The 27311-nt window shown below is 41.8% G+C and overlaps 1 protein-coding gene across 1 annotated transcript in view; it reads right to left on the bottom strand.

Moving 5' to 3' along the window:
- Window positions 1–25929, bottom strand: part of LOC144771860 (uncharacterized) — an 85055-nt gene extending 59126 nt beyond the window's left edge. The window contains exon 1 of the mRNA XM_078656117.1: window positions 25782–25929. Within this exon, the coding sequence (XP_078512243.1) occupies window positions 25782–25874 (93 nt within the window). The 5' untranslated portion in view covers window positions 25875–25929. The remainder of the gene's footprint in view (window positions 1–25781) is intronic.
- Window positions 25930–27311: the final 1382 nt, after the last annotated feature.

Genomic DNA, 27311 nt, shown 5'->3' with positions numbered 1-27311 from the left:
TTTGACATCAGAACTATTAGTTAATCAATAAAGCTATAGTTGAGCATGAGTTCTAATTCCGAAAAATGGCAGGGGAAGCAGAGATGACAATATGCACCCTTTAATTCTCCCTCCTCTAGAGACACTCCTGAGCCTTGGAGCAGGTCACGTACGTGGGCAGATTCCCTAGATTCTAAGAACCTGCTTGGTGGATTTACTGTTCATACAAGAATGTTGATTACATGGGGGTGGACATCGCTTAGGGGGTTTGGCAACATGATGTGGGATTTCTTACTTCGAAGTGCAAGTGGATCTTAGCCTGTCACATGAAAGGTGCATCATGGAGGGGTTAGGGGGGGTAGTGAGAATGGATCTTCTTATAAGCATCTACACCCAGCCAAATGATGTGCCATTTGATTATGTCTTCTTGACTTTGACGAATATCTAAGTATATTTAGGATGAAATATCCATGCCCAGTGATTTTAATTGAAAAATTTCCCCAGGTTGATTTGTTAAAGAATTGTATGAACAGACAGATGATCTTGAGATTCCAGATGCAATTGTAGTTTATTTGATATCCTGTCAAAGGGTTAAAAAAACTGGAAACCCTCTTGGCGCAGCATCATTTTATTAATCTCATTATTAAAGATCATCCAGCCAAGCCTATGTTTAGTAAATTGTAGTGATTAACTTTATTAACTGTTCTCTGCTAACAAGGAAGCATTATTGACATGGAGCAATGAATCACTGATATTTTGTTATATTATTTTAATTATTAAGAAATAGTTGTCGTTCTTGCATATGACACTTTTAACCTTTTTTCTCTTTTATTGTTTTCTTTTGGTATACTAATGTATTGTGATTGATGTGTACTTTTATGGCTGGTATTACAGCTGAATAAAGTTGATGATGATGACTGTACATTTGTATCAGAGGAACATTTCTGGCCATGTATGGACTTTAAGATTATCCATTTTATCTATTTTAAAGTAAACAACCACTTCACAATGCAAGGAGTCATAAGGGATCAGACTCTTCTTATTGGTACCTCTCATCCTCTAGAGACATAAATGTGTATCTCTAAAGAAAACAATATTACATCCCTTGAAAATACAGCATAGAAATTTCCAACTAATAAGACCAACCATCCCTTAATTCTTTATAGCAACTTGGCATCAAAAGTGTTGGCTTGCCTAAGATTTTTTTTTAAGGGGTTTGATTGACAATTTTTTCCAACCTAAAATGCAATAGATTTGTTTAATTGTTACGAGGTAAGGAAGCTGGTCAATTGTAAGGGACATAAAATATAGCAAAGAATTCACAGCTCCTTAATGAGCTTAAAAAATCAAAAATGATTATCTCAGATTGAATATCCAGAGAGAAAAGTGATTTCCATTAAAATTTGGGATGAGATGCTTATAGCAATTAACCAATATAATTCTAAACACTTTTGGCAAATAGTACATAATGAAATTAAAACTTGCTCCTAGTAATTTGGAGTATACTGGCCCAGAGGAAAAATATGTAAGCCCTACTTCTATCCTCTGAAAGAGGAGTGCTGTAAATGGGTTTTAAAATAGTTTGGCTTAATATACCTCCCACCCTTTTATACTGGAAACGTTAAATGCTGAAAATGGTTCAGTGACTAAATATTGAGGGACCGAATATCGACTGCCCAAAATATCCACTCCAAAATATCGAGGAACAAAATATTGAATGCCTATCTACAAACAGGTAAGTACTAAAATATTGATTCCAAAATATAGAAAGTTAAAATATAGTTAACAAAAATATTGCATTTTTTAAATGTAAAAATACTATGAATGTAATTAAATAATAAACACAATTAAATAAAACATAGTTAAAATAATGTAAAAAAGCTTAAAATGTAAAAATAATAAATGTAATGTAATCTTTTTAAATATATATTTACTTAATAATATTATAAAAATATTTAGAACATTATCAAAAATATATTGACATATATATATATAAATAAACATACTATCTAAATATCAAAATTAATAATATATAATAATTAAAATAATTAAAGTAATCATTTTTATGTTAATTAATATTGAGTGCAACAGTAAGGAAAGCATTGGCTAGCGAAGGGGTAAAAATTACTATTCCCACTCCAGTGAGTATCTACGTTGGATAGCGTAGGGGTAAAAATTACTGTTCCCACTCCAGTGAGTGCAACAGTAGGGAAAGCATTGGATAGCGGAAGGGTAAAAAGTACTATTCCCACTCCAGTGAGTGCTTCAGTAGGGAAAGCGTTGGATAGCGTAGGGGTAAAAATTACTATTCCAACTCCAGAGAGTGCACTAGTAGGGGAAGCATTGGATAGCGGGAGGGCAAAAATTACTATTCCCACTCCAGAAAATGCAACAGTAGGGGAAGCGTTGGTTAGTGGGAGGGTAAAAATTACTATTACCACTCCAGAGAGTGCAACAGTAGGGAAAGCGTTGGATAGCGGGAGGGTAAAAATTACTATTCCCACTCCAGAGAGTGCAACAGTAGGAAAAGTAATGATTTAATATTTAAATAAGAATACATTAATTATCAATACCAATTTAAAATTAATTAAAATAATTACCAATTACAAAATATGTAATAATTAATTAATTATAAATACCAATAAATGTTATTTATTAAAAAGTAATTACCTATTAATAATTAATTAACAACCAATTAATTTTCAATACCAAAAATGTAATACGATAAAACATTTTTACCAATTAATAATTAACAATAAATTATTTTTCAATACACAACAATATTTTTAATAAATATTTAATTACAATTACATTACATCTCACCCTATTCCCCTATAACCCACAACCCACTCCAAATAATAAATTCAAACAATTAACATCATTATCAATTAAACAATTACCAAATAATACAAATTAATTACCAATTAATAATTAATTACCAATTAATTAATTATCAACACATATAAGTATAAATACATATTTACTTAATTACAATTAAATTACTTTCCACCCTATTCCCCCATAACCCACAACCCACTCCAAATAATCAATTAAAACAGTTAACATAATTATCAATTAATCAATTAATTAAAACTTAATTAACAATTAATAAAAGATAATTACCAATTAATAATTAAGTAACAATTAATTATCAATACATACAAATAAAAATACATATTTACTTAATTACAATTAAATTACTTCCCACCCTATTCCCCTATAAACCCACAACCCGCTACCGAACTAAAACGTAAAATTAAATTTAAAATAATTATTAATTCATTAAAACTAATATTTAATTTACTATAATTAAATTACTTCCGACCCTATTCCCCTATAAACCCACAACCCGCTACGGAATTAAATTACGCAAAAATTAAATAACAGAACATTCATTATTTAAAAAAAATTAAACATACATTACAAATATAATATATCTTTTTAACACATATACTAGCATTCATAACACTAAACAATCATTTGCAATGCGACGGTTCCGCCTTTGCAAAAGTTAGAGCTATTGGCATTGTAAATGACAACATTTGTATTTATGTGTTGGTTTTGAAAACAGATAAATAAATGGCATTGTCATTTACAATGCCAATAGCTTAATCTCTCGCAAATGCCACACACAAATACACAGACCCCCCCACACACACACACAGAGCCCCACACACACACATAGACCCCCACACACACACAGGGCCCCCCACACACACAGAGACCCTCCACACACAGAGCCCCCCCACACGCACAGAGCCACACACACACAGACACAGAGTCACACACACACACAGAGCCCCACACGCACAGAGCCACACACACAGAGTGACACACACACACAGAGCCACACACACACACAGAGCCACACACACACTGCGAGCCACACACACACAGAGCCACATACAGAGAGAGCCACACACACTGCGAGCCACACACACACACAGAACCACACACACAGAGCGCCACACACACACAGAGCCACACACACACAGAGCCACACACACACAGAGCCACACACACAGAGCCACACACACAGAGAGCCACATACACACAGAGCCACACACACAGAGCCACACACACACAGAGCCACACACACACAGAGCCACACACACACACACACAGCCACACAGCCACACACACAGAGAGCCACACACACAGAGAGCCACACACACTGCGAACCACACACACACACAGAGCCACACACACAGAGAGACCCACACACACACAGAGCCACACACACTGCGAGATACACACACACACACACACACACACACACTGCGAGCCACACACACACACATACACACTGCAAGCCACACACACAGAGCCACACGCACTGGTGGCGCAAGGGTCTTATATATAAACTCCCTTAAATTACTGTTTAATGTTTTGCATACTTTTTGTATCTCATTTTTATTTACGGTTGGGTCTCAAGCATCCTTCTGTTTACGAAATTGACTACTTTAAAAGACAGGCAGTAAATGTGCGTTATGATAGGGCAAGCATCTATATCCATAGAAACATTTGAATAAGTTTACCTGTGCCTCTGGAATCTTCTGGAATGCCTCGCTCTGGTGACTAGAGCTTCCAACAAGAGACCAACAGGAACCAGGCCGTGGTGGTGTGAGTGGTCAGCGTCTTGAAAGCCCAGCAAGAAGTAAATTAAACGGGTTGGAGGGTCTGGCATGGAGGGTACGTGGCTGCAGAGTCCAGCAGCCGACTAAGCAGAAAGGCGTGGTGGCTGACACCTCTCTGACCACTTGGGACCCTTCTGATGCCTAACTCTGATCCCAGGTTCACGTCATTCGAGTTTTGTCCTACCAGCCCACCCGCCCCCCAAGGAAATGACGAAACTCCACAAGTGACATTGAAATGAAATGAAAATGATTTTTATAGAGCACACATAGTTGCCCTGAGGCGTCCAAGCGCTAAGACTGAGAGTGTTAACTAGGGGGACATAGAAATGGGGAAAACTTTATTTATTAAATAGGAATGTTTTTAGTTGTTTCCGAAAAGATGTCAGTTCCGGATTGGACCTTAGATGAAGAGGGAGAGCGTTCCATAACTTAGCAACATTGAAGGAGAAGGAACGACCCCCAGCTCTGGTTCTTCTGACCTTGGGCACCACAGCCAAGAAAGCATTGGCTGAACGTAATTGTCTTCTGGGATGGTATGGGGTGATTAGAGGGATGTTAATTGCTGGACCCGTCTCCCAGAAAGCCTGATGGGCAATGCATAGGGACTTAAAACTAATTCTGTCCTTAACGGGAAGCCAGTGCAGTTTCTTCAGGCCAGGTTTGGCAGACATCCTACGTGGAATTTGCAGTAGCGTGCGAGCAGCGCAATTTTGAATTATCTGCAATTTTCGCAGAGTAAAGTCCGGAGCTCCTAAGTAGAGGGCATTTCCAAAATCCAAACATGATTGGATCAAACCTTGTATCACCATTTGTCTGGCTATAAAAGGTAGAAGGGGAAGATTTTTCTTGAGAGTTCTGAGTAAGCTGAAGCAGGTCGAGGCTAGTCTAGTGGCCTGGTAGTCAAATGTCAGGGGCCAAGCCAGATACCCAGACTCTTGATGGCGATTTTAGGTACAGGTGGCGGGCCTAAATTGGAAGGCCAAATGGAACTGATTGATGCTGGGGCTGTACTACCCAGTAGTATGAGCTCTGTCTTGTCCCCATTGAGTTTGAGACAAGACAGAGTCATCCAGCTTTTTACCTTCTCCAGACAACCTACCAGGTCCACCTTGGCAGAATAGTCATTTTCCTGTGCCAGAGAGACCATCAGCTGAGTATCGTCCGCATAGGTAACGATCTTAATACCACTCCACAGCCAAGGGGTTTACTGGAGGAAATGCTATTTCCTTCATATACCTGGAAGGTTCTGCCACTGAGAAATGACTTGAGCGATTCCAGCGCCCTACCTGATATTCCAGTGTCATATAGACGCTGCAGTAAGATTTTGTGATTTACAGTGTCAAAAGCAGCGCTTAGATCGAGGAGGATGACTGCCACCGATCCTCCTCGATCCAACATTTTCCTGGTTTCCTCCATGACTTCCAACAAGGCAGTCTCTGTTCCATGTTTGGGGCGAAAGCCCGTCTGCGACGGGGCAAGCAGGCGATTACTCTCAAGGAAGTTTGTTATGAGGCCATTTATATACTTCTCGACAATTTTGCTAGCCCACGGGAGCAGGGAAATGGGGCGGTAATTGCCTAAGTTGTTAATATCCATATTGGCTTTCTTTGCAAGTGCCGGCACCATAGCCTGTTTCCACGCAGGTGGTACTGTGCTATTGGCAATTGAGGCGTTCAGTACTTCTAGTAGGGTGGGAAGGATGGTCCGGGTAACGGTGACCAATATGCGTGGGGGGGCAGGGTCACTAGGGGATCCCGATTTCACTTGCGTCATTAGAGTAGCAAGTGATTCTGATTGTAATAGGGGAAACTCATCTAGCGAAGGTGATTGACTACACATAGTGCTCTGTACAGAAGTCGTCGGGGTGTTCATTGGGCCGTTTAAATCACTGGCCGAAGAGAAGGATGAATAAATGAGATCAATTTTATGAAAAAAGAAATCTGCTAGATCGTCAAAGCGAGCTTGTGAATTGTTGCTAATTGACAGGGATTGAAGGAGTTTGGTGAGGGTTTTCACAATCTGATAGATCTCCTTTGAATTGGAGTTGGATTCCGTGATTTTTTGTGTATAATACACAGCTTGTGCACTCTTTATCTCTTTTTTGTAATTTCTGATAGCTTCTCTGTACATTGTGCAGTGATGCAATCAACGCGCTGGCCGCTCTGCTTTGACAAAGTCAACAGAGGTGTCCAGCTGGGCTCATGGGCCACCTGCCACGGCCAATAAAGCAAGAAGGACGGGGGACAGGGGCTCAGCAACGGCTTTGCCGAGGACCAGATACACTTTTAGCCGGACGCTGTTGTAGAAAGAGGTGAGAGATTTTTCAGATCTGAATTCAGTTTGAAGTGAGACCATTTCTATAATCTAGATTTTTATTTTTTTACAGTTTGTGTGTTTTTAATAAAGCACAAACTTGGACCACGGTAATGATAGCGTTTTACATGAACGCCAGATTCTATTACAGAAGGTCTGATTCATATTTAAAGGCACAGGCAGATTTCGTGATTTGAATCACAGTATGGTGATTGATGCCGGTACTCGAACTTGGATTCCGAGTTCCAAAATCGGCAGCTTTGGCCGTTAGGCCACCTATCCTCGTCCTGTTCTACTTCTCAAAAAACACAGCTGAAAGCCCCAGTTACATTGTGCCACCGCATTGAGTGATTTTCCCAAGCGAAGTCCTCGGTAGGGCTCGGAAAGACTACACTTTTATTTGTATTCTACCATGAATAGGTTTTATGTTACTGCCAAAAAACTATTACCATTACGAGGAGCATTTGTATGTTTGCGTACAAAGTATGGGATCTCAGAAGGCCATGGAGCAGACAGAGTTGAGTTTCTAGCGTGTGAGAACAACAAGTGCTCGGAACAAGCTCCTGACTTCCTGCTGGCATAAAAGGTTCCTTATCTTCTTTATGGGGCCATCTGGACCCATAAAGAAGATAAGAAACCTTTTACACCAGCAGTAAGTCAAGGAGCCCTGTCTGAAAAGGACGGAGCTTACTGAGAAAGAAGAACGTCACTAGGACCTCTTCTCCAATGGCTGGCCACCGTTTAGGAGGCCAGCCAATGGAGAAGAGGGGCGGGGCTTAACCTCACCAGTGAACATCTTCTATTTCATTAAATCTCGCCAGCGAGACTGCGTATGTGCGCAACCTACGCTAGCCGAGACCAAAAAAAACCCCGATATTTTAAATTCGATATTATAGAGATCGATATTTCTTACCTTAATTTCGATATTCTAACCAACTATATTTTGGTAATTCGATATTCTGTCCGCTCTATATTTTTAATTCGATATTCTGGGCAGTCGATATTTCTGAATCGATATTTAGGGTGTTCACCGCTGAAAATATTGCAGTGATAATCTCATACATTAAACTATCTTGTGCTGTAGGGCCAGATAATCTCCCAGCTGTGATATCTGGTGCCAATCCTCTGTTGTGGGCTGTGACCTTATGGCCCCTTTTTTGCTGGGTGCTACATAAGAGAGGAATTCCAGACTCATGGAGTGGGGCTTTTATTCAGCTCATTTACAAGAAATGTGATCATAAAAATCTCTCCAACTACTGAGTGATCTCATTATTATAAACTAATGCTAAAATATTTGCAAATGTGGTACTCAAGTCTTTAGAATATTGGGCAAATGATCAAGGGATCATCTCTTATGAACAGGGAGGACTTCGGGATAATTCTTCTACAGTGGATCATTAATTTGCCATTTAATCTTTCGTACATTTGACCCAGGGCTGCTGCTTTGTGGACTTCCAAGCAGAATTCTACTTGGTCAGTAGCAATATGCTTTTGTCTAAATTATACAGAGTTGGAAGATCTCACCCTGCAATCTTGCAGTCCATGCATGTAAATATTTCAGTTGTTGTCGACTGATGGACCTGGTAAATTAACATCAGGGTTTTATGTTGAAACAAGGATATGTCTTAGCTCCAAAGGTGTTTGGTTTATTTTAGATCTTCCCCAAACAATACCTGAAACACATTATTTTCACACAAAAGATGCTATGTCCACATTTCGTGTTTACTGTATGTCAATGGCCTAGTAGTTATGGATTTTAAGCCCATACGCAAATTACTTGCACACAAAGATTACTGTACTAATCACAGCCTTACAATTAATGTAGCTAAAACAAAGTATATTATTTTTTCCCGTAAAGCCCAGTATGCCTGCTTAGCAGTTTGATGATACTTTGCAGGTAATGTGTTATACATATCTTGGAGGGCTTCTTTTCTTTGTTAAGTAAAAATGAGATGTTTATTTTACATTCCTACAATCTAAACTGTTATCTACAGTAAATGCTTTACTTTGTTTGGACCTTGGAATGGTGGATTATTGGTAGAAACACTAAAGAAAGTTTTTTGAGGGAAGTTATCATAACAGGCATTGTGCGGTGCTGAAATGCTGGGAATGAATCCTAATGTGAAATGGTTAGATGCAGAAGGCTGCTGTCTAAAGAAATTGATTCCACTTCCTTTTGGTGCTATGATCTAAGCAATACGACTAGAATTAGATCAGATAGCTTGGTTGCCTAATAGCGGAGTTTAAGGTTTGTCTACTCTTTGAGCGTTTGCAAAGATCATAATAAAACCTCCTTAATTTGCAGGAAATCATTTGTAGGAGGAAAAAGTTTATTAACTCCCCAACTGACAAATTTTGTAAAAACATGTTGCAGCTGGGCAGATATTTTTTCAAATGATGGGCCCATATTGGCTGATTTGGAAAGAAGCAATAAGAAAGCGTTATCTAGTGAGATCAGTGAAAAGAGAGATTGGTAATATTTAAATTATAAAAATAAATAACCAATTCCCTTCCATGGCTTGGGCATAGTGATGATGTCTTTCTCTGCTTTAATAATATCCCAGACAGAATGAAGCATATTTAAATCTTAACTTATGATAAGAATTAACCCACTTTGAAAAACCCAAGCATTCATAGAAAGAGAAAGCTTAATGGTGAGAACTGTATTTGCCCATTGGAGGTATCTCCTTTTAGGTTTTGTGTAATTTTTGGAACAATGTGAAGTAATATTGCGTCTTGTTTTATAAACCAGTAGGATTTGCTCAAATGTTTTGTCTAGGATGAAATATATTGATGTTGGATTAGTAATATCATCATATTTAAAGATGATACACAAATCAACATTGTCTTCTGTGTCTGTCTCATGTGGCGGATTTAGTTCACATGGTTAGCACATGCCCAGTTTTAGATACTCTGAGATTGCAGATCTACACATTTTGATTAAATATATATAATACTAGCATGGATTGGACTCCTCGAGTGATGATACTGGGGGTATATCCGGATTTGGAATTGAAGGAAGGTGAGGCCCTGATGTTTATTGCAATGGCCGTGTTTCGGATCTGTGTTGCCTCAGCATGGTTAGACCTGCAGGCACCATCTTTTCAACAATAGCAAGGGAGATTTTTCTCTATATTCAACTTGAAAAGGGCGTTGTATAAACACAAGGGAAAAAAAGCTAAGCAGAAGGGCAGTAGGATTTGGTGCCGCCTCGCTGAATGGCTTTGTTCTCATGAATAACATTGGAATATTAATAGGGAGGGATCCTTAATCACGACCAATGATGGCACACTGGAGGGGAATAATGAGGAAAATTAGATGGAGACAGATCAGCTTGTTTCTTATTGCACTTGCACTTTGTCTAGGTACTAAATTGTATATCATATGAATTTAGTGTGTTAGGTTATCTAAATATTTTTTTCTGAGGTGTCTTTTAGAGGATGATATGTGTAATTGTGTCTTAGTACATATTTTTGTAATCCTACTTACAACCTTCCCAGTCTGTGTAACTATGAAATTTGCAAAAACATCAATAAAAGGTTTTAAAAAAAGAAAATAAACTGCGATGATAGTTTTTATTTGTTTCAACAATGTTTTAATGTTTACATGAAATTTGTTTGCTTACATTTAATGTTTCTATGGCATGTTGCCTTGGGAATTAATTAAATTAAATTAATAGGGTGTGCCTTAAACAAACAAGTCTTGGGACTCGTAGCAAATAATACGATTTAGAACTAAATAATTGCATAGAGCTCAATGATGTAATGTGTGAATTCACTTCAAGAAATGGAGCGGCCCCAGAATCCTCTGCTCTCCTAACTAAGTAACTGGTTCATCAGGTGCCGGGCATCACTGTTGTTTTACAGAATAATTTTATGTCTATGAGTGAGGGTATGGGTGTCTCAATGGGTCTGTGAGTGAGAGCATAACTCTCTGAATTGGTGAGTGAATGGGTGCCTGCATGAGCATCAGAGTGGATCTGTGACTGGGAGGGCGAGTGTCTGGGTGGCTTTGTGAGTGGATGCATAAGTCTTGACTAGGTGAGTGAGTGGATGTTTGTATATCTGAGTGAGTTTGGGACTGGGTGTGTGAGTTTCTCTGTATTTGAGTGAGTGAGTGACTGAGCCCATAAGTATCTGAGGGTCTGTGCCTGAGTGTGTGAGTGACTGTATTGGTGTGTGATTGGGTGTATGAGTGAGTCAGTATATGAGTGGCTCAGTGGGTCTGTGAGGACATACGTAAGTGTGTGAGTGGGTCGTTAGTGGGTGCATGAGTCTCTAAGTGGGTCTGTACATGGGTGCATGACTCTGGGAGAGAGTCAATAAGTGGATGCATGAGTATCTGATTGGGTCTGTGAGTGGGTGCATGAGGGCCCAGGTGGGTAGGTGAGTGGGTGTGAGGGTCTTTAAGTGGGTATGAGACTGTATGCATGAGTCTACGAGTGGGTCTCTAAGTAGGCGCATAACTCTCCGAGTGAGTCTGTAAGTGTGTGCATTAATCCCTGAATGGGTATGTGAGTAGGTGCATGAGTATCTGAGTGGATATGTGACTGAATGTATACGTGAGTAGGTATTTGAATGGGTTAATAAGTGTCGGAGTCAATTTGTGAGTGCATACATTAGTGCGTGACTGTGACTGGTGAGTGTCAACAAAATATATACATTTTTGTAATATATTTTCACCAATATTTGCGATGGCATCGCGATTTTTGCGATGTCCCTGCGACAGTACATGGGAGGCTGCGCTGGCGATCACGGCGTTGTCGTTAATATCATGCGCAATAAAAAAAAGACATTTGGACACATAACTTGTGTCACTAACATGCCCATTTCTGAAACATGGGGTCAGAGTATCTCCACCCTGACACCTCATGTGGGCTTTCACACAAATTTTCAGCCCTGGGAACTGTTCCCGGACGATAAAATGGTGGCTGCAACTTTCTGTTCATGTTGCGTCCAGCCAATCAGAGCATTCCTGTTGGCGCGTGAATCCACGATTAATCGCTAAACCGTTGCGAAATATCAACGGCCAGAGATATATCTATAATTTTCAGCCTAAATTTCTCAAAAACTACTGGACGGATTTGCACCAAATGACAAAAAGTACAATATGCGTAACAACATCTACCTTTCTGCCAAATTTGGTGTAATTTCGTCCTGCGGTTCGGACTGTAGATTCGACAACGCGTTCCTATGGGAATAAACAATACAAACACACCCTTTTTTCGTGCCCCTATTTCTCAGTCCCCACTGCACGGATCACCACCAAACTTTCCATAACAACCAGAACCTTCTTTGACACTTTTACTTGAAAACTTCATGAAGATTGGTCAAACGAGACCAATGTCAAAAAATACTTTTCCTATAGAAATTGGGTCCTAACTATAACTACCTACTGGCAACCGCCATTAGTTTATTTATATATATATGTATATATATATATATATATATATTTATATTTGTATATATATATATATATATATATATATATATATATATATATATATATATATATATATATATATATATATATATATATATATATACAATATATAAATATATATTTATTATTATTATTATTATTATTATTATTTACACTCATTTGTAAGGCACACAAATCATCCCCAAGGGCATCTCTCGGCGCCCGGGAGGAGGTCTGGTGGAACAGAGTCACTTAGAATAGCCATGTCTTAAGCATCTTATATATATATCATATATACATCAATACATCATATATGTATGTTTTGTATTTATGTCTTTTGACTAATACAGATGATTGTCTTTTTGTTGTCTGTTGAATAGTAACAATTGTTTCTACCTGAAAGAATGGCAAAGATAAATGAAAGCATCACTGTGATTAAAATGTTTTCACAAAATCAACATGAGGAATAAAGTCTGTATGTTGAGCATACATAAAAAATCCTAATCAATTCAAGGCTAGTGAGCATACTAGATATTATAACAAATAGCTAAAAACTGTGTGCACAACATTAGAACTGCTTTTAAACTGAACGGTTATAGGTTCTCTCAGCCAACCTAGTCCAGAAGGCAACTCATTGTCCTTCAGTACCCTGGCGAGTTTCCCCATATCACGTAGAGCCACACCAGTCCTGCAATGAGGTCAGACTTTATGCTTACAGAGCAATCTGAGGCCGTATTACACAAAGTATTCTGGGGGAGCAACAGGCATTTGTGCCCACTTTGTGCACCCTCAATGCATCTTGGTATCACAAAAGGGGCCGCGGATGTGTATGTGGCACTTTCTGTAGTACTGATAGTGCTGGCGCACATATAGCCCCCCATGCAAGTGAGGCAATCTCTTTGCATGTGCGGCCACACCGTATTATGGGTACCGGCAAAAGGGTAAAGAAGCTGTCAGGAGGCACCCTGAAAGTGTGCCACAAAAAGGTGGCACACTCTGTGCATCCCCAGATGGCAGCCCTCTGGGTGGGAAGGGGTCTGATGGCCCCTGAGACATCCCCTTGCAAGCAGGTGTAGTCACTCACTGCACCTGCCTGCAATGTAATCTCTCTCCCTTCTTGAAAGTGCAGGAGGATTGCTGCCAGCACTGTGAAACATGGAGCAGCTTTGAAATAGCTACTCTGTATTTCACTTGGGGGCAGCGCATGTTCACAGCTGCCCTGAAGGCAACGCGTGTTCATTGCTGCGCGGAGGGCACCACATTCAGCGTACTAGGGCACACTTTTCCTGTTTAGGCCCTGCACACCTTTTGAAAGGTGTGCAAACAGGGAAAGTGTGCACTGTGCATAGCCCCTGGTGCACTCTGGAAATGGCACAATAGTATTGCTTTGCAGTAACACAGCTTCAGTGATCAAACACTAGTGGGTGCAAAAAATAAACTCTTTGAAGGAACAGAGGGGCTTTGACATAAAGGAGGTGAAATGTGGTATTATTTTTTTTATTCTGGCTATGTTTTGCTGCTCTACGTATTGTGTCCTATTGTACTGTAATTTGGATTTATATGGCGCCTCTTACCCTATTATGGGGTGCTGAAGTGCACTATTGGACGGGTAGCTTGGCACACCATGGGGGAGTGCTTGATTGGAAGTAGGTTGTACTTGCTGTGACACTATGTGGGACGTGTTTATTTCATTTGTGAGTGACAGAAGGGCTGATCTTATAGTATCTTGGGTCTCTGCACTTAGCAATGTGATGGAGAAAGGAAAAAGAGAGATAGGGCGACATTTCTTTTCTGGGGGCATACCTTGTGGGCCACTGTACTCTGCCCTCCCTGACCGCCATAGCCGCTGCCTGCTTGTCTCCCTCCCGCCGCCGCAGCTTCAATCTCCAGCGGCCGCTGTGTGGACGGGGACCTGGAAACTACAATCCCCAGACTCCTCCGCGGTGGAAGCCGCCGCCACCCGCATTTCTCGCGCCAGGAGGCGCATAAGAAGCAGTCCAGCCCCGGTGGAGCGGGCGACATTTCTTTTCTGGGGGCATACCTTGTGGGCCATTGTACTCTGCCCTCACTGACCGCCATAGCCGCTGCCTGCTTGTCTCCCTCCCGCCGCCGCAGCTTCAATCTCCAGCGGACGCTGTGTGGAGGGGGACCTGGAAACTACAATCCCCGGACTCCTGGATCGTATTGCCGGTTTGGTGCAAGACTGTGAAGACCTATTTACTACTGCTCCCAACCTTAAGGATGGGGACCCAGAGGGTGGGAGTAATATGCTTATTAACGAAGGAAAGGGACAAAAGCGGGGCGTAGCGAATATTCCAGAAATGTTTTGGAGCAAACCTAGTGCAGGGAGTGCGGCAAAACCTGTGATTCCTGAGGGGGGGGGGGCTTTGCTTAGACCAAATACAGCCCTCTCCAGAAACCACTCATAGCTCTAATGATATAGTCGCTTTGCCTTGTAGTAATAGGTTTTCCATTTTGGCCCAAATAGAAATTGTCATTCTGAAACCGGTCCTGAAGTATCTGTGCCAGTTCCTCCCCAAAGTGAAGCCGTACCCCATGTGCCTAGAAATGTCAAGGTTTTACGACAAATGGAGTCAAATGTCAATCCGCTGTCCGAAGTTGTAAAGCACTTGTGTGACTTGGTAGAAGGTTTGTATGCCAAAATAGAACGATTGACCGATGTGGTAAATAACATGAGGGTGGATGTAGGCTAATGCCCAAATAGATCTGTAGCGACAAAACCTATTTGCCCAAATAGACCGCAGGTAGAGGATTGCATTAAGTCTGTCTCGACCCCCCCCACCACCAGGGGTGTTTCTTCAATCACAAGTATCCCGTTTAGTGTGGTGGTTAGGACAGGGAGGGGAGCACCTCTTATCCATCATGATTGTAAAGGACATGGTGCAGTGTCCGCAACCTCAGCACGTACACCAGCAGGGAATATGGGTGGTGTTTCTACTGTCATAGCAAGACTTGTTGAATAGAAAACCACAAGTACTCAACAAGCAAATAGATTAGTACAATCGAGTAAGTGTGCTTCCCAGTGTAATTTCCACCTAAGTAAACCATCAGTGGTGTACCTGATTAATACCCCCAAGTTGAGTCTCGGCGGTGACTACGAATCCACTGATTCTTTAACTAATAAAGCGATCCATTGGATTAGGTATGTCAGAGGCTGTAGGTCTGTTATCAGGGAGGATATCCTCAGAGCTGAGAGGCTTACTTTCCAGGGGGACAGATATGATTGCATTGAATTAACTTTCAAAAATCCTAAGTTGGCTGGAGATCTAATTAACCTAGAATTTAGAACTTGTTCCCCGGATCACTCTATGATTCAACTGAGACCAACCCCCCCCCCAGAAGTGGTTGACCAAAAATAAAAAGTGTGTTCTGGGTAATCATAGGGCAAGCTCTACACTAGATTGTAATGATTGACTACTGGTAGAAGATGTAAAAGTAGTATGTAGAGAAGTAAGCAATGTTGAAAAGCCTGCACTGGGAACAACTACTCTCCAGGGCAATATCTTTCCTTTTATTGTGCCTCCGAGTACTCCAGATATTATCCAAACCGATGCCGCTGCACTTGATCTTGGCAAATCAGGATCCATCTTGTCATGGAACATAGCCGGCCTGAAATCCAAAGCAGACTCTCTGGAATGGGCAACATTTATCAACCAGTACGAAATATGTCTATTTCAGGAAACTTGGCTATTGGAAGCATTGCATTTCCCAGGGTATCTGAATTATAGTATACCAGCTGACAAGGGAGGGAGAGGCCGCCCATCTGGTGGCCTGACTATATGGGTTAGGCAGTACCTCGATGTCACAATCAAGCCCCTACCCACCAACCACAGGGACCTACAGATTCTAAGGTTAGAGTTTACAAATAAAGAGCCTATCTATATCTATAATCTGTATTCACGAAGTACTGGGGGGAAGAAATCCGAAGTATTAACACTCCTGGAAGACCTGATAGAATCTTATTCTTTTCATTCTAACATAATCCTAGGGGAGATTTTAATGTAACATTTGAACCCCTTTCATGTGATAGCTGGAACATAGCGGATGAAGAAGATAGGGAATGGGGTGTCCCCAAACTTGACCTTGAGCCAGTTAAAAGGTGGACAGAAATAGTGACGAAACTTAACTCAATATGTCTAAATAAAGGCCTAAGATCGGCTAATGGCAGGACTGTTGGAGAGAAGTCAGGGGCTTACACGTTTAAGAGTGGGCAATGTCGGAGTAGAATTGACTATATCCTGGTCAGTCTGGGCCTATGGAGACACCTCAAGGATATGACAATTGTTGAAAGGGTTGAGAGTGATCACAACCCCCTATGTATGATGCTCACCTACTGGGAAGAGCTAGTCAATGATGGGGGGGGGAGTTGGGTATTAACTCTCCCACCGACATTGCCATCTCGAATGATATGCACCACATCCGTTGGTCCAAGGTTTCGAATATTCAAGAGAATATTCATTTTATATCAAGCAAGCTAGCTCAGGCAACAAGTGAACTGGGTGTTTTATCCAAAGAGGGTTTAATGGCTCCCGCATTAGAAAAGGGCACAAGGATTCACAAGTCTTTTTTTGGAGACCTTAGAAGCTTATTTGTTAGGCCTTGTAAATCAAGCGGATCCCGCATCTCCCAGCCACCACGTTGGTATTCAGGGGGTTGTAGACAGGCCCGCCTGGACCTGGGAAGAGCCATTAAAGGCGGATTAAGCAGGAATATTCGTCTTGCTAGGGCCGCGTATAAAAGTGCTGTCTCCGAAGCCAAACGTGCTTGGGATGAGCAGAGATGGCAAGATTTAAAAGAGGCAGGATCTCAAAAAGATTCCCGCAGGTTTTGGAATGTTTTTAAATGGGGTAGTGAGGGTAACCCGGATAAGCCCCAGAACTGGGTCCCACAAGTTGAATGGGTAGCCTATTTTAAGCCGCAATATGCAAAGGGTGAGGTTACAAACCTAACCATGGAGGTACCGTTTATACCTTTTTCGGAAGATCCGTTCACCCTAGGAGATGTGCATTGTGCCCTAGATTCAGTCGTCCCTGGAAGAGCGCCAGGTATTGATGGCATACCTGCGAATTTATTCCTGCAGGATAAAGATTCTTGGGGTATTTATATACTCCTTCTGGCTAATATGGTTGCTAAGGGAGCTCCTATACCACAGCCTTGGAATGGGGCCGAAATCATACCTGTATTTAAAAAAGGGGATATATCCCTACCCGGTAACTATCGCCCAATCAGCATGATTGACATCGTCCCAAAAATCTTTGGCAGGCTGATCCTCAATAAAGTATTGGCGTGGGAGCGGGATCAGAACATCTTATCCCATTTGCAGGCAGGCTTCAGAACGTCCATCAGCACAGTCGACCAGAAGACTGTGGTCATTGGACGTGGTAGCCTATATGCTGCCTTTATCGATCTTAGAGCGGCATTCGACTTGGTCCCTCGTTTAACCCTTTGGAATGTTCTTAATGACCTGGGCATGCCCGGGCCCCTCTTTTCATTAATCAAAATACTTCATGAGCAAAATTTTGCTCAGATTAGGTGGGGCAGTCCTGGTAATGTTACTGCCCAGTTCCCTGTAGAAACCGGAGTGCGTCAAGGCTGCGTTTTGGCTCCAACTTTTTTTTCTATGTACATCAACGACGCGGCTAAAATATTGATTGACTCCAATGTTGATGCGCCTACCCTTGCAGGAGCCAAAGTCCCCATTTCAATGTTTGATGACAATTGTCTGATAGTAGCTAAAACCCCGAGCGGGTTGCAAAGTGCATTGTCGATTTTTGAAAAGTTTTGCACCGCTCGAGGTTTGGATGTGAATGTTTTAAAATCTAAGTTTATGTCTTTTAACGCGTCAAAATCTTTTTAGGGTACTGTATGCATGAACAAATTACCGCTTGAGAAGGTTCAAGCTTTTAGCTATCTGGGAGTCTGTATTCAGCATGATTTATCGTGGAAACAGCAGGTTGAGCTGGCCACTCTAAAAGATCGCCAGCTTGCAGGAGCTCTGAGCTTAGACCACTCAAGGTCCCTCACTAAGCCGATAGCCCCTGTATTATCGGTATATAATGGTAAAGTTGTGAGATCCGCTTTATATGGAGTGGAAATATGGGGGGTTGAAAATTTAAGGGGGATGACAGCTTCTGAAAACCGCTTCCTCAGGAATTTAATCAAACTACCCCAGAGCACTTCTATGAGCCCCCTATTTTACGATCTGGGTCTGTGCCCAATAGCTCTCATTTCGTCCTTGTGCCCAGTTTTATACTGGAGGCGGATCTGGACTACGCCCGAACTGGAAATATATACCAGGGGACTGCTGGATATAATAAGAAGCGACACTTCCCACAAAATCAAGTGGTTAGGAAACATTCGGGGTGTATTAAGAGATTTAGGCCTTGGCGAATTGTGGGAAGATGCAGGGAATGCTAGGTTTCCCCCCAAGAAGGTTCTCAAGGACCTGTACTTGAAGTCCGTGGCTTCAAAAATGTATAGGAACATTGCTCCCCTTTCTTTGACTGGCATGTTGTTGGACTACAAAGATGGGTCAAGTTTTGAAGCCTTCTGGGACGTCATCATGAAACCCCTAGACCGGAAGCTCTACTTCCAACTGAGAATTGGGAGTTTACCAGTAAGGGCGTTTACCAATAAGTGGACTAGTGGGGGCAAGGCTGCCTGTCCAGTCTGTTCGGCTACTATGGAAACTATTAGCCACCTATTGTTTGAATGTCCTGTGTATGCAACACCCGACGGATCTGGTTACGTCCAGTGTGTAGATTATTGGGCACTAGGAGTGGGCTGGTTGCTGTAAGATTACTTCGTACATGTACCAACCCGCCTGTATACACAGCTGTGGCCAAATTTTTTGGTTGGGCGTGGACAATTAGAAGCAGACTGTTGGCAGTTTAATGTTAACTATGGGGTGATAAAAGCTTTTGCCTATGTAACATGTTTAACCTTACCCTTTCTGACTATAGTACGAATGACTTTTATGAATTTGTAAATTTTAATAATATTTATTACATTTTTATGGACGTATTTTATGTGTACTATATGCTTTTATGACAATAGTCGAATAAAGCTTGCTTGACTTGAGAGATAGGAATGAGCAGGATATAATTAACTCGCAGATATACATTTCTCTGCATGACCCATTTTGAATTTATGATTATTACCTACAATGTTCAGTGTTTCCACACTCGTTTTGAAAGACGGACCCTGTCCCAGTCCCTGTTTCCTCTGCTGCTCTTTCAGATTCTCTTTCGACTGACCCCTCTGCAATAATGCCTAGGAAATAGCTCTGTATTGATTGTTAAAGACCATTCCTTTCTCTAACAGAGCTGTAATTTAGGGCACTATATTCCAATGGCAATGTAAGCACAATGCAGACTCTGCGGGACACAGAGGCTATAATTAGAAAGATGACTAATTCTGGGAGACAAAAGAAGTCCTTCCACAGTGGAGTAACAAATGTCACCCCAGGGTGTTTTTGGGGACATTGTAAACAGCAGTAACTCTACCAAAACTATTCTATTGGCAACGTGATTAGCAGCTACAATATACTGGGTCCATTTTATTTTTGCAGTCTTCCAAAACACTAGTGGTGGAATAAAGGGCCTCTTTTAAATTTGTTGCAGAGCCTCCTTCAGAGTCACCCAAACAGTATAGCGCTAAATGTTGTAGCTTTATCGCAGGAGCTGGTGACAAAGGTATGCCAATAACAACCTTGAAGTTCAGTCAGTCAGTGCTTAATTTGAGCCAGTGGTTTCTGGTGCTCAGCATCGAACTTAATCAACACCTGTGCTATAGTTTTATGAGCACCACTCAAGGACACACTAATTTTTGGTGGGCGATTAAGTGATTTGTCCTGAATCACAGGATGTTGAGCTGATGCCGAGGCTTGAACCTGGTTCCCCAGCTCCAAAGTTGGCAGCTCTGGCAATTATGCTACATCCTCTCCCCACTTCCTGGTTAGTGGTTGGCTCTGTTTTAGATGGTGTTACAGAAGAAACGGGCTGGTGCAAACTGCCTCCTGACGAGAGCCCTGGCACTTATATTTTTACAAATTAACCACTGCAGTCATCGTAGAGTAAGGGCCTGGTGTTCTATTGTTCCATTTGCAAAAAGTGGTCACAAATTGCATACCAGCTTTTTTCGACTGAAATAGTATTTTGCGAACTGACTTATGTATTAATAGGTTGGTTACCAAATACAGAACAACCTGCGTAATTAATATTCATTAGGCAAGTTACAATTTGTGACCCCCGTGACTTGGCTGCAATCAACGAGATTGTGATCTGCAAGGGAAAGCAAATCACCATCCCTATGGCTGCATTCCAAAACAGCAAACTTTTTGTTAAGCAACCCTTGTACCTCCGCCTTTTCAAAGCAGTTACCGCACCAACTTGTGGGACACTAATTTATTAATAATTTGCAAGTCCAACAGCGCCTCCAGACTCTCTTGGGGAAAGCAGCCACAGGGGCGGCTCTAGGTTCATGGTGGCCCTGGGCAGAGAGCATAGGTAGGGGGCCCCGGAAGAGGGGGTCCGGGCGGTGCGGAGCGCGGAGGCCAGTGAAGAGGGGGGGTCAGGGTGTTTTGAAGTGGAACAGAGCCAGAGGCCACCAAATCCCTGCCAGGGGCCGCCACTGTATCCATCCTCAGAGGATTATTATATTAAGGATATATATTGGCGTGGTGGCCCCTGGGATTTGGTGGCCCTGTACAGGTGCACAGCTTGCACATGCGTAAGGCCGCCCCTGAGCCACACTATGCAAATCCTGCTTAATGATTGATTGAGGTCGTAAACCATTGATACACTCCTTTCCGAAGCAAAAATAGGAAGAAGCGAATCACAGAGTTTACGTTCACAAAAGGTTGTTGTACATGAAGCTATATATTTGGTGCCCAAAGTTTTCCTTAGGGCCTTGCTGAGACACTGACAAATGCTGGGGTTGCCAAGTATCAAGGCTGACTGGCTTTGTTTCAACTTTATGCCTCTTTCTTTCACTATGCTCCTCTTCCTGTCTCTTTGTCTCACTCCTCCAAGTTCTTTTTCATCTCTGCTGTGTTTTTAGTTCTCTTTTTCATTGACTACATCTATTATATTAATGGAGTCAGAAAATGCTTTACATAAACAGCAATAATCAACAATAATCAACATAAGGGGGCTCATTATTCTGGAAGGTGACAGTCTTTATACAATGGAAATTAAATACCAAAACCATGAGCGCATAAGCATGGATCCGCTACTGTTTCAGGGAACCAACCTGGAGATAATCCTTTTGTGTAGAGGGACACCATGGGGCTTCCTTATTTCCCACAACTCCTATCCCATCAGGCCATGTCCCTGAATGGAATCATCAGATATATGTATGGGGAAACATCCTTTACAACGCAACTTTTACCACGCAGTGCCTTTACGGCGCAACTTTTACAACGCAAACCATTACAACGCATTGCGCTGGGGGGCGCTCTAGGATAGGGAATAGATTTAATTTACTATCCAACACTATCCACGGGGACTGGAGTTGGAATAGTAAATTAAACTATTCACTATCCAGCACCCCAAAGCGCTATGCGTTGTAATGGTATGCGTTGTAAAAACTGCGATGTAAAAGCATGCGATGTAAAAGCATGCGTTGTAATGTCATACATCCATATGTATGACTCTAGAGGAACCAAGAATCACAGGAACGCATATCACCTTCACCTTCAGCGACAAAGATGGTGCTGGTTTGCCCAACTTTTCGCAACTGAGAAAATTGTTCTGCACTTTCAATAAAGGTTGATAAATCTCAGGATTGACTAGTACCTCCACGGTAGGGAATGCTTCATGGCACGGAGACGTCAGAGTGTTCTGTAGAGTCAGAAGATCCCCCAGGACCACAATAATGATGTAGCTGACCAGAGATTTATCTGTATATTTGTTTGAACTGTTGCATAGAGGGATGCAGCCAGGCTTGCCTTTAGCGCCCTTATCTCCGCTTCCAGTCTAAAATAGGGCGTGAATAGATGGAATATCCCAACTGGCAAAGACCAGAGAGTCACTTCCAATAATGCACCTCTAAAACGGCACAATTGAAAGTGAAGTAAAAATGGCCGATGCTCTCGCCTTAATACAAGCGGACAATAAAGTTTAATTAAAACAAGCATTAGTAAAGCCAATAGGTCTCGCCTATGCAAGAGACATTGTCGTTGCGAATGTGTTTTAGCCAGACAGAAGGGACTGTATGGGATGGGGACTGCCTCTTTCCGAGAGTAGAGCTTGTTGAATTATGGACTAGAGACAGTCAAGTTCCCTTACTAGCTTCTGGGCTACCGCCCATGAAAATGTATTACATGTGGCACTGACACCTTTCAATTCATGTGCTCCAAAAGACTTTTTAAGGCACTCTTTGGCACAGCAGTGGGAACAGTCAAGGTTAAAATGACTGAAATACCAGAGGGAGGGCCTTTAAAGGAGTAGAGAACAGCATACTTTGATGCACGGTGACAGAAAGTGCAGTAGAAAACATTTCTTACACACAAAAAGCTCTTCAGAAGCTAACAGTTTTTATGCACCACTTTACTGCGGATTGTTGCTTCTCCGTAGTGCTGTAAAAAACAGGTGGACCTATTGCCCAACCGAATGGCACACATTTTGTTGTCACTAAAAAGATGAAAACCGGAGTCAGTAGCGCGGAGATCGTCTTTATTATCTGTAGGGCACAAAGAGATCTTAGCAGCAAGCACTTAACGCAATGATCTTTTCCAACAACTTTGATGCACTTGCAAAAAAAGCAAAAAATGTTCTATTACTTATTATTTTGTGTATAAAGGAAAGTGAGAGAAATGATAAAGGACCTCTATGAATTGTGAAAGACTTGTCCACATGAGCAAATGTTTGGCTACTGAGGAGCACACAGGCATCTAGTCTGCTAGCCAGGGTCAAGAAGTCCCTGCAATTGGTAATATTAAGAAATTGGACATAAACACTGCTTTTTGCTAAAGCAGCCATTGTTAACATCTTTACCTAAACTAACTCACTGCTCATAGCGCTGCACAACCTGTAATGGGAGGAGAGCGTTCAAGTGATGCACCTATCTGACGAACAGCACCAATCGAGGCAGCCTTAAAAATTAGAAGAAGCACACTTGTGGGGCCACCTGGGCATTAAACATGAACATTGGCTTGTCCTAGAAACCTGTAGACAAAACTAAAAGGGGCTGGGATAGAGTCATAGGTCCTCAAAGCAACTTCCAGATGGGAAGCCACATTGTGAACTCTGAAGTCCACCGGCCTAAACTGCAGGCAGGTCCTGGTGAACGGCTTGGTCACTGTTAAAATTAGACTACATCAATGGCACAAGCAGACGGGTCTCTGGTGAACCACATGGGCAAAAGACAGAAGGTGATGTTGCTGGCCCATATAGAAAAAGGTGAACTCAACCAACAAATGAGTCTTAATTTTCTCTTGAGACTGACGTCACTAGGGTAACCAAACCCACAGATTTTTTTTTAAAGAAATTTAACAGATTTTAACATTAGGATGCACCGCCATAAAAAAGTTCTTCACAGTAATAAGAACCTGGGTCAGGTCTTCGCACAAGAGAATGAATTCACAACCCAATACATAAGATCTAATTTTCTTCTGTTAAACTTAAGTCCTCAAGAAGCCACCCTGCTCCCCAGTTATGACAAATTCTTTCTGGTGGTACAATCCTCATCCTGGGCACCTGTAAGCTAAGTCACATATATAAATGTGTCAACAGCATTAGATTGAATCGATGGGCAGAAGTGTACGCGAAGGCCCATCAGGATTGAAAATCAATATTACTTAAATAGGAAAGGCAGGTTGAGCTCAGCAGTACACCACAGAGGATAAGAACAGGTTCTGATGAGAACATGTCTCAACCTCGTTCTCAATGGTTTGTGCTTCATCTTCATTATAAGACATTGATGTCAATTAGTGGCTCGCCGGATGTACCAGCCTCTTCTGCTATCTCTCGCATCCTTCTAACAGCCAATTCCTTCCTGCCAATCAATGTATATTCCCCTGTGCCTCTTAAAACCTTTTAAAAATGTAAAATTGACAGCAGTTAAATTGAACACTTGGATTCAATGAATAACAAACATGATTTTAATTCACTGGTAATCGAGAAACTACCTTCTACATTACAAACACCTTCTGATTTAATGATGTCACTTGATATCACTTTGTGTGATGTCACTGTGGGGGTGGAGGGGGTAGCGATTGTGGTATCACCTCACCTACCACTGTCACATTTTATTGAGATCAGTCAAAAGACTGATTTGTTTCAAGATCTCACCAGGTTTTCCGGGTCAAAAAAATTGATATTCCACCCTGAAAGTCGTTTATATGTTTAACAGGCTTACTACTTATGCCGACATGACTAGTGAATTGCCAGTGTTTTCATAATGCATCATAATTCTCTTTCAACTATTTTATCTGAAAACTCATTTGAAATGTGATTATTTATCAGACATTATAAATCGCATAGATGTTCGGTACCTGAATGCTGCTTTTTTTATTAACTCCTGGGTAGGCCATAATTTGTGTACTTTGATGCATTCTTGTTTCTTTATTTGTGCGTATTGTTCTGAGGTTCAGATCATAGTTACTGCTTAGACGGGTGTACCGTTTTCAGTAGCGATTCAGTGGGGGCCACAAAAACAGAAAGATGAAGAAAAGCTGCAGTAAAACAACAGTTGTCAGACTCATATGACTTAGGTTAATCAGGGAGGTAGAAAACCCTCCCCCTTGCAATACTGCCAGCACAGATATCAAAAAACTTGCATCTTCACTTCCAGATGAGTTTGGGGGGTAGGCCACGAGAACCTCCTCCCTAAAGGGTCCATCTGAAGGAAATAAAATCACTTTCCCGGTGCTTGGGTTTTTCAAACTTTCAGGCAAAATATCAGTTTGCCATTGGGTTGCTCCCCTAGGAGCAAAGTATTTTAAGGTCATTTTTTGTGAATTGATACCCTCATGACCTCTTGTGGTGACAACTTAGGGTAGCTGCTTAAGTGACTTCATTGCATAAACACACTTCCCTCACTCGGACCACAACTCTGCGGCCTCCCCCTACTGAAGGCCCTCTAAGGGCAAACCCGCACCCCTCTCCTACAAGAATCGGTAAAGGTAAGTAACTGGCTAGTGTGGACCGTGCAAAATCTGCGTAATACAGCACCAACGTAAACGTAAAACTCTAAACTACCACGCTGCAATTGGATGGTAGTTATGTTCACAATGCCATTTGCTTTGGAATACTGCACATGTGCTGAGACACCAATATACTACTTCATTTGTGTGTTTATTTAGTTTAGCGCCACACCTGGACGTCACATGCCGCCATTAACACATACACATGCAACTAGTCATTGACGTATCGTGTGAAGCACAGCAGGGCCGCAAACCCCCCTCACCTTCCTCTGGTGCTCGTCATAGTAGGTTTTGTCCCACTTCTGCTGCAGGTACTTGTTGCCGCACGGCAGGATGGGTTGGAAGGCGCGGTGCATGGTGAGCGGTGCACGGCGCGAGCACAGGCAATCTGTGCTCTCCTCACGGACTGGGAGCCTGCCACGGGAAGCGGCGCCTTGGAGACTCGGTTGTGTTTGGAGCTGGTCATGTGGCGGTTGTCATGGCGCCATTGCTGTTGAGACCGAAGAATAGACCGTGGCTTTGCTACACCGTGTGACAGGCAGTAAGTAGGAGTTAGCGGTGCTTTTTCAAGAGGGGACCTCGCCTCATCGACATTTTCAGAAAAAAATCACCTCAGTTCTGACTGTAGAAACTCTTGAATGAGGAAAAAATAGCAGTATAATGATATTTCAGTTAAACCCATTTTTTCACTTGAAAAATACAAGACAAATGACAAGAAATGCAAAATATTTTCTGTTTAAAATACACCTTTTCACTCCGGCTCCAGTGCTTAACTGACATAAGAATATTGTCGAGAACTGTAACTTACTGCATTGTGCTTTCAGTGGGTTGTCAATGGTGCGACTGTTGCAGAAGTGGCAAAAGGTGGGACCAACACACTTTTCTGTCCCATTAGACTCTTTTTTATGTACAACAAGAGACAGGATAAGTCAGCGGATACTGCTTACGTGGTAGACACTTCTGTGAAACCTGCCAGTGGCAGGGTCCAATTTTACAGTGCAAGGGCTGCTCTTCATCCTACTGTGGTAGATGAAATGTGAATTGTGGAGCTGAGTATAGTAATAGCTGCTGCTCATAGATCTGCACACATGAAATGCTTTATCAATATTTACAAAGCCAACAGGTTTGACTTTTGTACAGTGCTGGCTACAGTGAGGCATTCCGCAGAGAGATACACATGCATACTGGTCCAGAAACATACAGGCATCAATAAACACAGACTGACAGACATGTTTAGTTCAGTGCTGCAAGGGACATAGACGATGTGCATAAGGATGCAGAGGTGCTTAGCAGTGATGGGGCTATTTTCCATATTAAATGTTTTTGCATTATATCGACATTAACGTGTATACACACACATGCTATAAATTATATATTATTCTTGTCAATATTGACAGTAGTTAATGTAGGCCTGCATTTAAGCAAGGCAAACGTTTGGGAGCCAAATTTTGCGATTTCACATTTTTATTTCTAGGAGTAGCTGAACTCACAATTGACAAACGGGATGTGTGTTGTGACTGTGCTTACTTTCTTATGTGAAATGTTTTCCTTAACGTTATAATCGCAAAATGTTGTGATGAGTTGTAAATAGGCGTGGCCCGTGCAGGTAAGAGCAGTGGGGTGGGGGAGTCGACAGTCGACGACAAGGGAAACTTAAATAAAAAAAGAGAACCATTTACCTTGCGCTCGCCTCATCACATAGTCGCCTCATCACATAGTCGATTATGCGGCGAGCGCAAGGTAGGTGTTTTACTTTTTTTTAAATTGAAGTTTCCTATGTCGTCGACTGTCGA

Source organism: Lissotriton helveticus, chromosome 8 (genome assembly GCF_964261635.1).
Source record: "Lissotriton helveticus chromosome 8, aLisHel1.1, whole genome shotgun sequence".
Lineage (NCBI taxonomy): Eukaryota > Metazoa > Chordata > Amphibia > Caudata > Salamandridae > Lissotriton > Lissotriton helveticus.
This window is presented reverse-complemented; position numbering and strand designations above follow the sequence as displayed.